The sequence below is a fragment of the Callorhinus ursinus genome, unplaced genomic scaffold, assembly GCF_003265705.2.
Source record: "Callorhinus ursinus isolate GAN/ISIS: 27379988/994484 unplaced genomic scaffold, GSC_fseal_2.0 scaffold13, whole genome shotgun sequence".
NCBI classification, from domain to species: domain Eukaryota; kingdom Metazoa; phylum Chordata; class Mammalia; order Carnivora; family Otariidae; genus Callorhinus; species Callorhinus ursinus.
In genome coordinates this window covers 26418177-26435212 of record NW_027397075.1, presented here as the reverse complement: position 1 = coordinate 26435212, position 17036 = coordinate 26418177, and the positions used below count along the sequence as shown (strand labels likewise).

At 45.3% G+C, this 17036-nt stretch overlaps 1 protein-coding gene across 1 annotated transcript in view; it reads right to left on the bottom strand.

The window, feature by feature from the left end:
* Positions 1-16442, bottom strand: part of MPZL1 (myelin protein zero like 1) — a 59716-nt gene extending 43274 nt beyond the window's left edge. Inside the window, exon 1 of the mRNA XM_025878000.2 lies at positions 16213-16442. Within this exon, the coding sequence (XP_025733785.1) occupies positions 16213-16303 (91 nt within the window). The 5' untranslated portion in view covers positions 16304-16442. The remainder of the gene's footprint in view (positions 1-16212) is intronic.
* Between the last annotated feature and the right edge of the window lie 594 nt (positions 16443-17036).

Sequence of the window (17036 nt, the reverse complement as noted above, 5' to 3'; positions counted from 1 at the left end):
TTAAGGGTTGTAAGCAGCTTAAAGGAACGCCTGGCCTATGGTCAGCTCCACACATGCCTCTGACAAATAAGCAGTTGCGATAACACTTAGGAATATTTGTGCAACGTGATGCTTCTGGGCTCTAAAAGCTACCTTCAAAATAGACAACAGCCCCTCCTTTCTCTGAAAAACTGCTGCATCAGTAAGGAGTCCAAAAATGTTGGTCCCATTTATTTCATGCATATTTGTTATCTCCAAATGGACTCTAAGCACCTTGAATGCAGGGGTGCTTGGGTGGCTCAGTCAGTTAAGCATCTGCCTTTGGCTCAGATCCTGATTCCAGGGTGCTGGGATGGAGTCCCACGTTGGGCTCCCAGCTCAGCAGGGAGCCTGCTTCTCCTTCTGCCCCTGCTCATGCTATCTCTCTCTCAAATAAATAAAATCGTAAACTAATCACCTTGAGTACAGACAGAGGCCACTCCCACCACCTTCCATTGTACCCGCCACAGCTGAAATGTCAGCCTCCTCAGCTGTAGACAGTAATGCGAGTGGGCTGGCTGGCTTCGGCGATGGTTTAACAGTGCTAGAAGGAGAGGCTAGAAAGGCTGCCCAGCCCACCTCAATGAGATCTATCTATTTTTCTTGAAATGGAAGGTGTTCTAAAGTAATCTGTAAGTAAAGACCGTTCAGCAATTGTTCATGCAGAGTCCAGACACAGAGGCCAAGTTAACCAGGACCAGAGCACTAGAAAATACAACAGTACGACCCACTGACAGAAAACAAGAGGCATCATTACGTTTACTTAAACTCTGCCCACTTATATGAAGGAGTTGATGTTGCTTACTATAAATACATATAAATATAAATATTGAATAAAATACGGAAATCAGGAAAAATGTAAGTTAAAATAAAAGGCCGATATTGGGGGTAGGAGAATAGAACACAGATATGCAGGAGATATGGTCCATATACTGGCTAAAACAAAGCTTTTCCTGGCCAGTGTCCAGGAGAGATTTCTCATGTACATTATTAGGTAGGGCACCCTGAGTAATGCAAGGGGCGTGTCCCCAGGAACAACCTATAGTAGTAAATAGTGAGTTTTCTTTTTTTTAGTATTTTATTTATTTATTTGACAGAGAGAGACACAGCGAGAGAGGGAACACAAGCAGGGGGAGTGGGAGAGGGAGAAGCAGGCTTCCCGCCGAGAAGGGAGCCCGATGTGGGGCTCGATCCCAGGACCCTGGGACCATGACCTGAGCCGAAGGCAGACACTTAACGACTGAGCCACCCAGGCACCCCAATAGTGAGTTTTATAAAGCAAGCTCTCCTGACACCCTTTAAAAAAAAAAAAAAGCTAACAACATGACACCACAACAAATTCAAAGAAAGCAATTGTGTAAGGGGCCAAAGTGCAAGTGCCCAAGCACAAAGCCCAACCAAGGACAAAATGTGGAAACGCTACAGAAATAAATGGACTGCGTATCACTTCAACAATCCGGTACAAATATCATTTCCCTTAACTGGGCTCCTGACAAAAGTTGTTTGGTGAACCATTTCCATTATATTCTTTGCCAGTGTGGTCTGTGTTGATTATAAAAGGCAGACCCACATTCTTAACAGATCAAAGAACAGAGCAGGTTGAAAAACTAAGGTGCCAAATCAAAGCTCTGTGTGGCCCGGCTCTGTGGCCATCTCACCCACAGGCCGGAGGTGAGCGATGGGTAGGCCCCTTGAAAGCAATGACAGCACTTTTCTTAGTAACTCTGGGAACGCTCCAGAATAAAGTACAAATGATTGGTCACACTGCCAACTCTAGAACACAGAGCACAGGCATGATCCTAGTCCAGAAATTTCCCATGGTACTTGCTGCCATCGGCCACATAGTCTGTAGGGCCCAAGCCAGGAGTGGGGGAAGGGCTCGGTACCTGGATCAGGAGGGTGAAGGTCCCTGCTGAGTTGTCCACCAAACTCTGAGTAGATGAAAAGAGATGGTAGGGTTTCCCCAAAGTAGTCCTCGCTGCATACAATGAAGGGACAGAAGGAGCATTTGCAAGGGAGTGGTTCTAACAATGGACCACAGACTCTAGGCTGGAGAGGGACAGAGGAGCAGCCAGGAAGTGACTAATATAAGTAAGAGAGTGGGGAGGCATCGGAAGCAAGGAGTTCCAGAAAGTACCACAGTCGGACTCTAAGAAGGAGGTGGTGCTCGAATAGGGTGAGATTTGGGAGTTGGTGCATTTTCTGGTAATGACGAGGTTCAGAAAGACAAGGGGGTAGGAGAGATGGTTGGTGTAGCAGATGTTCAGAGCACTAAGAAACAACTCCTCAAGAGAGATCGCACACCTGGGGACTCCCTACAGGTGACTGTGCTCACCAGGGATATGACAAATGAAGGGTAAATCCAGACGTTCCCTGAGAGTGAAGTACAAAACAAACTCTCTGGCTGCATTCCCCAGGTACCAGCTGCTCAGTGGGCTCCCCTCTACAGGCTTTCTTGGGGGGGGTGCCATGGCAACGCGGGGGTGCCATGGCAATGAGTATGGGAAGGCAGCACCTACTGCAAATTTCAGAGCTCAACTTCCACACTTTTAGAAGGTACGTTAATACCTTAAAATTCTAGAAAGTTTTAATTTTTATTTTAAAAATTCAGAAAGCTCCTCCATTTCAAAACTTTAAACTAATAAACTTTAATAAATAGCAACACTTTGCTAATGGTGACCAACAAATACATTCAACAGACATCTACTGGATTCCGGCTGTGTTCTAGGTACTTTTCTGGGCCTTGGTGTAGATTTACACTCTAGTGGGAGAGCCAAGAAAGAAGAGACAAGGAAAAAAATACTATATTTTCAGCTATAAATAGTAGGGAGGATACCAACAGGAGCAATGGAGATCAGCAATAACGCTCAGTTTTACTTTGGGCCACACTTGTGTTCATTTTTGTGCACCCTGACTCCAAAGTCCAGTGTTTTTTCCAGGTAACATTAACATAGTAAATACCTTGAAATCTGGTAAAAACTTGATTATTTAAAGAAAAACAAAGAGGTCAATGAATTTTGAAACGGGAAGTATCAACACTCAATGCTCATCTGTAGAATCCACTCTAAATGACAGGCTCTCAGTCTAGGAAAACTCAAGATACGGGAAACTCTACAGTCCCGTCAAAGGTTTCTAGGTGGTCTCTTCATGCCTAAAGTGTGACGGTCAGCACAGTGCAACACTCTCCAGTGAAGAGCATGACTTAACCAGTCCAGTGCATCCATCAGTTATATTCCTGCTGATGTGGGAAACAAAGGCAGAAGGAAATGTAGATTAAAATTTAAATTCCTTATAAGCTGCAGCCCATTGACAAATACTTGAGATAGGCAGAGTATAACTTTCCTCCAGGAACTCCCAACTGTCTCATGCTTTGCTAGAGGGGAAAACAACCTTAGCTTGACAATAGCCCGGCCTCCAGGGTCCTGTAAATCTTCTTTAGCATATGAAAGTCCTTTTTGGAAACCTCCCTTGGTCTTTACCTCCCCCAACTCCAAAGTTTATAATCAGCCATTCCTCACAACCACGTGCAGCCCTTCTGCCCAACTTTAATAAAACCACCCTCTTGCACCAAAGATGTCTCAAGAATTCTTTCTTGGCCGTGGGCTCTGAACCCCACCACTTCAAACCACATCACTGCCATGGAGAGAAAGTTGTTTCAGACCATCTTGGCTTCCACTGAGCTGATCCCATTTTCCCTGGGCAATCTTGTGAGGACAGTCTGTCTTTGCACAGGGAGAAAAATGCACTACCAACCCCACCCACTTAACTACTCTAGTCCCCCAGCATTTATAATGCCATTATAAGTTAATAAGCTAACATTATGTTCTTGCTGGGGCTCACGCCCTTGAGAACTTGGTTAGACAGCTTCCCCCTGAGCCCTATCACAGCAAATCCAGTGTCTGGACTCCCTGGATTTCGAAGTCCCCAAGTTCTAGAAAGACCTGCCTCCTTATTTTCACTCAGTCTCTGCTCTAATGCTTACAGTTCCCACCTGGGGTTCAGTTTAACAGTTCACCTCGTATCCACTGAACACTTACTATGTTCTAGGTATAGTGCTAAGTGTTGGAGACCTAGAGATGAGTAAGACAAAGCTTCCGCATGTGGAGAGGCAATCTTATAAAAAGATAATTTGAGGGGTGCCTGGGTGGCTCAGTTGGTTAAGTGTCTGCCTTCAGCTCAGGTCATAATCTCAGGGTCCTGGGATCGAGTCCTGTAGGGCTCCCTGCTCAGTGGGGAGTCTGCTTCTCCCCCACCCTACTCGTGCTCTTTCTCTCAAATAAAATCTTAAAAAAAAATGAATAAACAAAAAGATAATTTTATATAAAGTGATAGAGAGGAAGCTTAGAGGTAGGGTGCTTGGCCTCACCTGGGGAATATCTGCTAGATGACACTGCACTGGAGACGGAAAGGCTAAACAGGAGTTAGGCAGGTAAATAAATACAAAGGGTAATCAAGAGGGACAGTGAATATATCATACATAAATTCAAGAAGACAGAACGAGTATCATGCAGAAATGTTGTAAACAATCAATGAAGTGCAAGGAAGGGGCTGGCAGGGAATGAGGGCAGGACATATGAATCAAGCTAAGGACCTGAGCTCATCCTGGAGGTAACAGGGATGGAGGGTCTTAGCACAGGAGTAGCATGATGACACCTGCCCATGAAAGATCCCTCGGACAGCGGTCGGGAGGGTAGTCCTGAGGGGAACATGTAGGACTGGGAGACCAATTAGGAGGCTCTCACAAGTAACCTGGACTCCAAATGACTGGCGCTTGTCCTGGCACCATGAAAAAGAAGGGGTAAATTCAGAAATAGAAGGTAACCACTGGCAAGACTCTGATTTAAATCCATGGTGTGTGAGGGAAAGGGAAGATTCTGAGATAATGCTCAAGGGTCTGTCTTGGGTGGCCGAGGGAAAGGCAAAGAGAACAGTGAGAACAATCGGGGGGTAGATTGGAGGCTCAGTGTGGGAAACGAGATACACAGAGTTGAGTTTTCAACATACAAAGTTTGGGATGCCTCTGGTCAGTCTAATGGATACGGACAGTGGGTAAGAGTCTGCAGTTCAGAGTGAGGGAGACCTATTTGGGAGTCACCATTTACAAATCGCTACTGAATGCCTAGATCTACTGAATATGGGTTGTAGTAAAAAGAACAAAAGTGGAGAAGATCACCGAGGATGAGCACGTGGTGAGACTATCAGGGGGCTGAGAGCAGAACCTGAGGAAAATCGACAGTGGGGCTTGGAGCGGACAGGGAAAAGCGATGAGAATCAAAAGTAATGTCACAGAGACAAAGGCAATTAAGATCAGAGCAGTTAACAAGGTCAAGGAAAGCAAAGAAGTCCAGAAGAAAATGGCCTGGAACAGGTCACTGATTCAGCAATATCAGGTGGTCGTTATCAAGATATCACACAGGTGTTTGGAAGCCCAAGTCAGACATCACTGACTTGAGGTGTGAATCGGAAGTGCTAAAATAGAGCAAAGAACAGAACTGTTTACCATCAGGGGAAGTCAACAATTGGAGGTATGGCTTATCTTTTATAATTCATTACCGGTGTGATGGTTAATTTCATGTATCATCTTGGCTGGGTCACCAGCTGGACCAAGGGTCACCAAGTACATAATACCTTTGAACATTCATCAAACTAATGAATATAATGATACCGGCTGGTTGTTCCTAATGTCACTAGATGAGGTGGGGAAAAGGGAGAGATGAGCTCAGGGATTCAAATTCCAAATTCAAGCACGGAATAAATGATCACAAAACTTCTCTATCCTGAAGAGACCCTTATCTCCTTTATTTTTTTTTAAAGATGTTATTTGTTTATTTGACAGAGAGACACAGCGAGAGCAGGAACACAAGCAGGGGGAGTGGGAGAGGGAGAAGCAGGCTTCCTGCCGAGCAGGTAGCCCGCTGTGGGGCTCGATCACAGGACCCTGGATCATGACCTGAGCCGAAGGCAGACGCTTAATGACTGAGCCACCCAGGCGGCCCTGCCTCCCTCCCCCCCCACATCTCCTTTAGCCACAGAGCTGAGGCTGCTGAAACCAAAGCCAGAATCTCATCCTGAGAGTGGCTGAATTACAAAGCACATTGAGTTCCCAACCTCAGGGGATGTCTACTATTACAGTGAGGGCACTGATTGGGAAGGAACAGAACCCTGAACACTGGGGGCCCTGATGAAGCTGGAGACATCGAACCCTAAGTACTAATGAGTCTTCTCTGCCAGTAGAAACAACTGCTCCACCCGTCTGAGGAGTCGAGTGCTTTGCCCGAGGAACAGGAAAGCTCTCCCCTGAGGCAGCTACCCTGAAAGACACAGCTGATTCTCCTCAGGACCCACCCCACCACTCCTCTTGGCTTCCAGATTTGTAACTGGACTCAAATCATAGAAGGTCCCTATAGGCACAGAGGACGACCCACAAGGAGACCCACTACACTCCAAATCACTACTTGAGGGATGCCTGGGGTGGCTCAGTTGGTTAAGCGTCTGCCTTCTGCTCAGGTCATGATCTCCTGGGATCGAGTCCCGCATTGGGCTCCTTGCTCAGCAGGGAGCCTGCTTCTCCCTCTCTCTCCCTCTGCTTGTGCTCTCTGCCAAATTAATAAAATCTTAAAACAAAAACAAAAAACAAATCACTACTTGACTTTTCTAATTTATACAGACAGAAATCCAGGGAATGTGTGTGGGATAAGAGTAAAAGAAACGAAGTTGGATCTGGCCAAATTTACGGATACGGGCCCACTAAACAGATATTCTGCATTTCATGTTGCAACTCGGCAGAGTTAAGAGTTCTAATAGTTTGTTTCAGTTCCTTGGCTGAAATGTGGACCATAAGGGGCCCACAGTAAATGACCTTGAAGCACCAGACCCTTCTTGGTTTAATATAGAGGAAGGGATTCAAAGGCTTAGGGAGATTGGAACGTTAGAGTGGATTTGTCATTTAAGACCTACTCACCCACCCTTGGAGGGTCCAGAAGACACACCTTTCACCATGACTGTGAGAAATAAATTTGTGAGAGGAGACCCAGCATCCTTGAAGAGTTCTGTGATCGCTCTGCTCTGGAGGCCAGACCTTCAGTGGCAGGCAATGCTTCCTAAATACAATGGAAGTGACTGCATCCTGGGGGAGCAGGGGCCAAGTGGTGGCACTTGATAGCCAGCGGGGGGTATGGTAACCATAACAGACCGCAGATGAACGGCCATCCGAACAGTCTGACTCACAGAGACCTGCATGCAGCATTAGCTAGACGATCATGGTGTTCCTAGAAGAGATACAGATGGGCAGCCTACTAAATTCCTACTTGATCTTTATAAGCAGAGAAGTTCTAGGTCAAGTGAACCAAAGTCTAAATTGAGTCATGGGGCACCTGGGTGGCTCAGTCGGTTGAGCATCTGCTTTCAGCTCGGGTCACAATCCCGGGGTCCTCGGATCGAGCCCCACCTGGGGCTCCCTGCTCAGTGGGGAGTCTGCTTCTCCCTCTCCCTCTACCTGCTGCTCCCCCTGCTTGTGCTCTCTCTCTCTGACAAATAAGTAAATAAAACCTTACAAATAAATAGAGTCATAAACACAGAAAGTTACATCCCCTCAATCAATTTCCAGACTTGAGCTTGTTTACAGACGCAGAACCCCTCAATAATGGGGAGGCCAGGTCCAAACTAGCATAAATTAAGAAAGGAATTTGAATGAAGGCATTTCAGTGGCAAACCATCATCCTGATGTACCAAAACATTTAAAGAACTAAAAATGTGTTTTGTAGTTCTTAGTATTTACAAGAGTAGAAGAAAATGTCAGAGATGCAATACTGCACAGGCCCACAACCTCTTAACAGAAAACCCTTGGGGCCAGATGTGTTTCAGACACAGAATTTTTCAGATTTAAAAAAAATGAACATAATGCGTACACTCTATATCATCTACTAGCCTCAGCGGGGTCCAAGGCAGCATCCCATAATAAAACGCATTAGTATTTCTGTAGTGAAACACATGATTAGTCATACCAAGTGGGATCATGGCTAAAAATAGTCTCTCATTAGTACAGGTCAAATCTTGCAGCCACAAGAGTTTGTATCAAACGTAGGGAAAAAAGTTTCAATTTTCAGAGATCTGGGGGTTTGAAATTGCTGCTAAGAGATTGTGGACCTACAATCTGAAATGAGAACAAGAAATTGCCCCTCGGCATGTTCTGTTCTTAACTCCATATACTAGAGCCTGATTATAGTCGGTATCACCTCTGCTTACTATCAATACATTCTCTAGGGGCGCCTGGGTGGCTCAGTCGGTTAAGTGTCTGCCTTCGGCTCAGGTCATGATCCCAGGGTCCTGGGATCGAGCCCTGCATTGGGCTCCCTGCTCAGCAGGGAGTCTGCTTCTCCCCCTCCCTCTGCCGCTCCCCCTGCTTGTGCATGCTCCTGCTCTCTCTGTCAAGTAAGTAAGTAAAAATCTTTAAAAAAAAATACATTCTCTGATTTCTCTAGTGTGTAAAATTCAGCAAGCCTCACTGGGCTTCTTCAGCAAGGCAGCAGAACTACGTTGGAACCTCTGCCACTGGGGTGGAGGGGCCGGGCAAAGGCGCCAGTGAGTGCCTCTGGTGCGAAGACCCAGAGCCTGTTCGCACATCTTGCAGGGCAAGCCTGCCAGAAGTCTCAACTGTAGACGGATTTGCACAGCCTCCAGGGAAGAACTCAACCCAAGCAGGAAGGTAAGGCTCAGTGGCTAGGTCCATACATAGTGCCTCCTGATGAGGGGCAAGGGACCTTTCTGAGCCTAGAGTGGTGTCAGACACTTGGCTAAATGGATCCACACTGTGTCCTAGCCAGAAGAATCAGTATAAGAGTGAGAAGAACCTACAAAAACCACACCATTACAAATCCCTGCGGAGCAGTCTAAGCACTGGGTGGCTCAGATTCTGCTGTTAGTAAGGATGCCTTCCACACGGCAGCTCTGTCCCTCCAAGCAGAGTCAGCAGTAATCCAGCCACCCCACGATTCTTGTACAAACATTACCACGAAGAGAAGGAAACTGGATACCCTGGGACAGAGTAAAGACACTCTGTAAACATTTCAGATATGCCAAAAGCCTGCTAAAAAATGGTTAGACTTTGAAGGAGAAATTCTATAATATAGCAGAGAGGCCGCTGAGTCCTAACTCTATCATATATTAACTTTTTGGGACCTCGGACAAGTGACCACAAGAAACCTACTGGATTCTTAGTTTCCTCATCTATAAAATTCAGAAGAAGAGTAATTATCACACAGAATTGTCGATGAGATAATGCATACAAGTTGCTTCGTAGAGGCTTAGCACATAGGAAGCACTTAGTCAATGAGGGCAGAGCAAAAGAACAACCTGAAACCAGCTGTACAGCCAAATTTCTAAGGGCTAAGAAACAGGAACTATATCTGACAGAAGACACACACAGGATCCACATCTATATCTATATTGACAGATATAATATCAATTAATACAAAATTTCTCCCTAACTACTCACTCACTCTCTCTGCCATTCTTAGCCATTTAGGAGATCTCAAATATTTGCATTTTAATACATTTTTCTCTTAGGAAACGGAGTCCTTTACCAGTGTTTCTGAGCAACACCCTTTGAAGAAGGATATATAGCAAATATAACCTGGATATGACTGGAGAGTGAGTAAATATAAGACACTGTATGGTACAGGGTCATATAAAGTTCTCACTGAAGCTTAGTCTACAATATAGCACCTTTTTTAGGTGCTATCTGGAAAAAGCACAAGATTATGTTAAAGTGACATAACTCCACACTGTGTTCCTTAATGTTTGAAGAGAAAAGAATACATTTCTTATTTTTGATAAAAGCATTTTTTAATGTTTTTAAATTGCACATAATAAATTTCCCAGATTCCAGACTATCAGGGTCCTAGTATAAACAATGTTCATTGCAAGTTCATCAAAGTTTGTTCAGTTGGTTACAGCATGATACTAACAAAGCTCAAGTCATGGATTTCAATCTATGCGGCAATTACTACAGTAATAAATAGCTCAGGCTCAACAAAGACATTGTACATTTCTAAATTCAATTAGCTAAACCTAATAACTGGATACAGTGTATCACAGTTGCTAGACAACTACAGTGGAGTCTTGAACAATACCAGTTTGAACTGCATAGGTCCACTTACACATGGATTTTTTTTTAATACAGTACAGTACTCTAAACGTATTTTCTCTTCCTCATGATTTTCTTAACATTTTCTTTTCTCTAGCTTACTTTAAGAATACTGTATATAATACATATGACATACAAAATATGTGTTAATCTACTGTTTATGTTATTGGTAAGGCTTCCAGTCAACAGTAGGCTCTTAGCAGTTTTCAGGAGTCAAAAGCTATACTTGAATTTTCGACTGTGTGGGGGTCAGCACTCCTAACCCAGTGTTGTTCAAGGGCCAAGTGTATTCCAACTATGTGCCCAGACAGTCAATCAGAGGTATTACAAAGTTCACAATTTCTAAAGAGTCTGAGTTTGAAAGACAAATAAATAAAGTTATTGAAGGAGAATTTATTAACGAAAGCATCCTTCTTTTCTTGATAAAGACTTAACGGGACCAATGGAAAATTGTAAGTGACTAAAAATTACAGCAGCCACATGCATTCAAAAAGATACTGAATAAAGAGGTTTAAGGGCAAAGATATAAAGGTCCCAAGAGACAATTAAATTTCTCAACTTAGGCACTATGAATGGTCCCAAAGCCAACTGCCCTCTGCCCTCTTATGGCAGTCAAAATCCCAAGGACTGTGGTCTGGACTCTAGGGCATTGCTAATATCAAGCACTTGGCAAAATGAGTGGAAAAGGAATAAAGGGGAAAATCACACAAGATACGTGAAAGCTTCATATCTCATCAGCTGTAAGGACCAAGACCTGGAGCCATGATACTTGAGACCTCAGGAGATAGTTCTAGTTTTTCTAAAAATTAAATTCCCTTTGATGGAGCCTAAAGACCAAACTAATCTAGAATAAATTCTGTCAGAGCAAATCCTTTATTGTCTCATTTCAAATGATGCCAGTGTTCATAGAGAACAAGATTAAAATCTTTGCAAGGTTTAGGTACACGTGAGATGCATGTCTTACACAGAGAATTCAAATTCTCAGATAAAAGATACAACTTAAATAAAAACACCCTTGGGGCCCTGTAGAAGATTCTAATCATCCAGGAAAAATGTGACCATGGAATCACATATATCAGCCTCAGTGGGAAGAGAAAGGAATGTGAGAAATATTTAACAGGTAGGCCAGCATTTTCTAGATGGAGGGCATGCAACAATATTTTTGAAAAACTGCATATATCAAGTCTTTCCCAATCAAAGCACATTTTAAAAGCTCATTAGGAAAGATCAGCCATTAATGAAATCCCACAACGTATCCTTTGTAAATTTAAAAAATATCTATTTTGTAATACAAATAAGTGTTCTATAGTTTTTTAATTCTGCAAATTTTCATAACAGGTGAATCATATTTTAATAGGTGAATTATTTTCTTAAAAGTGGTGACTGTCAGGAATTTAATCTGTCCTTGTATTATTCATTTTCAGTATGGGCACCCTGTGTAGGATCCAGTCTCCCTGCTGTATCCCAGTAACTAAAAACAGCGCCAGGCACCCAGTAGGTGTTCATTTAGTGCCTTTGCTCTGTAAAAACACAAATTTTCATTTCACGTACTTTTCACATATATCTCTCTTTCACTTAAGATTTGTTTTTATTTCTTCTTTTGGCAGTCTCTGAGCCTAGTGACTATCCCTAGAGTTAGGGTAAAAACAAGTGGTAGAATTCTTTTTTTAAGGACTAAGTTTTGTTCTTTTTTTTTTAGATTTTATTTATTTATTAGAGAGAGAGAGAGAGAGAGAGAGAGAGAGAACGGGTGGGGAGAGGGACAGCCAGAGAGGGAGAAGCGGGCTCCCCTGGGATCATGACCTGAGCTGAAGGCAGATGCTAACAACTGAGCCACCCAGGCTTCCGCGGACTAAGTTTTGTTTTATTATCCTAACTAGTAAATAAGTAAAAGGCTGAGGGAATAGTAGTGAAATTTGTGGCCTTTTGACTGAAGAGGTAGTATCTCAAGTCTGAATTTTGTCAACAAGCATCAAATGAAAGTCCTACTGATAAAACACTTAAGGGCTACAACAAACATGATAAAATAATTTAAATATATAATAACCAGAAATTCCAAAACTACAGTGTTTATAGTAGTGGAAGAATGTTAATTCATTGCATACATTTCTAAAGAAATATGAAATGGCACTTAAAGAGTGAAAATAACCAGATAATACATAAAATCACACTTGGAAAAAATATTCCTTTTTTCAAGGAACATGTATTGGGTACCCACCATATACCAGGCTAAATCCTGTTTATTACAAACTACTAACTGTTCTCGAGACATACCTATGCCTCATTGCCCTTAAACAAACATTAGTGTCTATCATATCCACTGTGCTAAGCACTAGGAATATTTCTTTAATAAGTTTTTTTTTTTTAAGATTTTATCTATTTATTTGTCAGAGAGAGAGCGCACAAGCCAGGGGAGTGGCAGGCAGAGGGAGAAGCAGGCTCCCCGCTGAGCAGGGAGCCCGATGCCTGGCTCGATCCAAGACCCTGGGATCGTGACCTGAGCTGAAGGCAGAAGCTTAACCTGAGCCACCCAGGCGCCCCAGTGCTAGGAATATTTCTATAAACAAGACAAACACTATCTCTGTCCTGGATTCTCAGAGAGGAACAAAGAAAAACCAAGTAGTTAGAAATTACAACAAAGAAATAAACAAAGGACCAGGAAATGATAACGGGGAACTCCTCTGGATAGGGTGGTTGGAAAAAGGCCTCTGAAAAAGTGACATCTATGCCCTCAATGATGAAAAGGAGACAACTATGGGCAGACCTGGGGAAAGAGCAGGAAGAGGCAGCAGGAATAGCAAGTGCAAAGGACCTGAGGTGGGAATGAATGTCAAAGAGCAAAAGATGGCAGTGTGGCTTGAATATAGTGAGCAAGGTGCGTATGGCACAAGCTGAAGTCAGAGAGGCAGAAAACTAGATCACACAGAGCACTGCAGGCCATGGGAAGAAGTCGGTATGTCATTCAGAGTGTAAGCCATTAAGGCTTTTAAACAAGAAAGCAAGATGATCTGAACATATTTTTATAAAAATCATTCTTGCATTTGGGTGAAGAATGGATTAAAAAGAGGCAGGATGGAGGAACAGGGAGACCAGCTGAGTGATTTTGACTAAAATGCTAAGAGTGGACTGCTGACAGAAACATGGTGAATTCCAAACACACTCAGCAGATGGCAGATGAGGTTGGATGTGGGGCTTGATGAAGGACGTACTTTTCACATTTATCTTTCACTTAAGATTTGTTGTCCCTGAAGGACAGGGAGGAATCGAGGGTGGATCCTAGACCTGGGTTGAGCAATTATATGAATGGTGGTACCATTTACTGAAGTGGGTGGTGCAAATTATTGAGATTTATTCTTCACATACTGTGTGCTCATTCCTCCTGATGGGGGACCAAAGACATGACAATTGCCAAATCCGATGAATCTTCATCGGATTTAATCTCCTCTTCTGACATTGTTAACCACTCCCTCTTAAAACTTCATTCCCTCTTGGTTTCTAAGACACCTCATTCTTCCAGTTCTTCACTTACTCATCAGACATCCTTCTCAGGTTCCATATACCCAAGGGCTCTGTCCCTGGCCCTCTGCTATTTCCTTCAATACACTCTCTGTTGGTGACCTCATCCAAGCAATCCATAACTTTAACTATCTACATGATGCCTTCCAAATCTGTATCTCCAACCAGAACTTTCTCATCTCCAGAACCATCCATCCAACTGTCTTCTGCCCACTTCTATTAGGATGTCTCAGCTGCATCTGAAACTCAACATACCCAAAAGTGACTTCATCATCACTGTTCCCTCAATCCCACATTCATCTGTGCAAAGCCCCACTTGCCAAAAATGGGCCCAGCTTCCCAAACCCCAGACCTTAGGATCATCTTTCACTCCTCTTTCAAGTCCACAGCAAATCAATTTGCAAGCCCTATCAAATTTACTTCCTAACTAGCTCACAAGTGTGTCCTCTCTTCATATCTCACTGCTTTAATTCAGCTCTTCATCTTCCTCTGGATTATTACAATAGCCCTCTGGTTTCTTCAATCTCACATCGCTCCGACCCATTCTTCACGTCTCCAGAGAGAAAGAAATCGTTCACCAGCTTCCCACAGGATAAAAATCCAGCCTTACAAATGGCAAATGAGGTCCTTTGTGAGTTAATGCCTCTGGCTGGCTCTCCTGCCTCAAGTGCCCCCCATCTCTCTCCCACCATACACTCCTACCTCCCACACCAACCTACCAATGCATCTCTTCCTCCAGTGGCCTGGACTCCAGTCTAAGATAATGGCCCTCCTTAGGGCTCTCAGGGCACCCCACTGTCAAAGAGAACTTCTCATATTACTTATCTCACTGTGCTTCTCCCTGTAAATTATGGGAGGGCAGGGACTGTCCTTCCTTAGGGTATTTTTGGTGCTTAATTCTTACACGGTGTTTAATAAATGTTTGCTGAATAACTGTATCTGGATCAAATTCAGGAAAGTTTTCTATAAAAGTGGACTCCTATCCATGGACACTATCCATGACCAGGAAAAGACGACTTGGCAAGGAGAAACATTCGATGGTTTTCCAAAATTAAGCAGGAACATTACTGGCTGATTTTCACATACTAACATTCATCTTTCCTTACTGAAGAGCTGGGCACACCCAAGGTGTATGCAGCTATTATTCTGATGATCTTTTCATATTAATATCCATTAATACTTAGTTTTTCACTTCTGCTTTTAGTACCTTGAGTCTAATTAAGATCGCCCTCACCGCTTTGTCCTCAGTGGCAATGTCTGACCTCTCCTGTGTAATTATTCTGTCTGAAGCACACAAGATTTCTGATCAACCTCATTTTTAGGCTATTTCCTACCTGTTTACTTAAAACACAAATCTTGTCACCATTGCCAACAAACCCCCCACACACACTTTTAACCTTTTTTTCCTCAAAGGAGACATTTACACAGCATCTGTCAACCTCCAGAGGATGAGGAGACTTTTACCTTTATACGTCACCACCCTTGGAATCATTGGTTAAATGATAGCTTTCCTGGTTCCAAAGATTTCATGAAGGATTTTTCCATGAAAGAAATTACTGAATAAACTTGTGTTCAGATACTGTGATGCAACTGACATTTTGTGAAACAAAAGAAACGAAAAAGTCGACGTGGTTTCTTAGGAGTTGGCCTTCTTTAGAACCATTACTTAACCACGTTCTGAGGCAGCAACAAGTCCTTTGCTTTGAACAACAACACAAAAAAGTCCTATGACCAACAACACTTCAGATGTCCATAAAACAACTCATCCAGTGCAATAAATCGAGCCTGAGGTTTACCTTAAGTTGACCCATGAAATTTGGCAAGAAAAAAGGTCAGTAAAAAAAAAAGGGAAAATGAGCTTTTTAATGTCCTGTGTCTTGTCAAACCGTGGTGACTCTGCCTGGCGTTATTACGGATTTGACCAAATTCCTTTAAGCCAGGTCATTTCAGTGGTATTCCCAGTCTTTGCCTCCTAACCCAGAAGTAATGTAAATGTCCCCGCGGTGGGTGCTCGGCCGACTGGAGAAGAGACCCAGGAGACTCCAGGGCTCCTCTCTCACGCAGGGTTAAAAAACGGATTGGAGGGCATTCGAAATGGAACTTACAAGGTAAAATAAGACATTCGTCTAAAACAAGGAAATAAACCAACAAAGAAAAGCCTGCAACCTTCCGCCACCTCCCAAAGGTGGAGAACGCCAGAACCCGGGGTTCCCCGAACCGGAATCCCAGGCGGGAGGGCCGGGGCGACCCCGGGTCACACGCGGGGAAGGCGGGCGACCCCGCTCCAGCTAGAGGCAGCCGCCCGCCGGCCCTCGGCCCCCGCGGTCCCCCAGGAGGGAGCAAGGTGGGGAGCTCGCCCCTCCTCCTGCACACGCAGGGACCGGGAAGAAGGAAGCCTCGGCGCTCCCCACCCCCGCGGCTCCCGCGGCCCCGGAGCGCGCAGGCCGCGCCCCCTCCCCACCTCGGCGCCCGCCGCCCCGGCTCCCGGCCCCCGCCGCCCCGGCCCCCGCCGCCCCGGCTCCGGCATCACTCACACAGCCCGAGCGCCGCCGCCAGCACCGACCACAGCCAGCGCCTGCGGGCTGGGGCTGCGAGCACTGTCGCGGCTCCCGCGGGCGCTGCCATCGTCCTCCCGCCGCCGCCGCGCCCCGGGCCCCAGTCCCCCACTGCGCTCCGCTCGGCTCGCCGCAGGACCTCCGGCCTCGTCGCCGCCCGCGCCCGCGCCCGCTGGCACCTCCACGCCACGCTCCCCGCTCCCGGCCCCAGCCGCAACCCCCGCCCCGCGCCGGCCCCCGTGGTCCGCTCATTGGCCTGCCCCGCGTCCTCGGGAGGATGCCATTGGAGGACACCGACCGTCCATCAGCCCCTCTCGTCCGGAGGGCCCGCCCCCCTCGGTCCCACCCAGGCTCCTGTTCCCGGCGCTGGAGGCCGGGGTCTCCGGAGGTGCTGGGCTCCCGCCGCCCGGCCCTCCGCCCGCCTGGGTGTCCGTGCGTGTCCCGCCCGCCGACCGCCTGCCGCCGTCTCCTCTGTCTCTCGGAGGTCCAGTCCCGCAGATCTCTTCACAGTCTCTCCTGGCCGCGGGTCTTTGCCGGGTCTGTGCTCGCCTCAGGGTCAGCCCTTCTAGGTTTCTCTGGGCCTCACCTACAGGAAAAAGCAGCACTCCATTTACAAAGGAAAAAAAAAGGGGGGGGGGACGATGGGATGATTCAGTCGGCCGCTTGGAACACATCTCCCGCCTTGCCCTTTGCAAGGCCTGTCTTTCGCCTCGACTGGGTAATTTATGTGTTGCAATTTGAGAAATCAGCTAGCTTAAAAAAGAAGTCTCCATCTTGCCCGAATCTCCTCTTAGGAGGCCTTC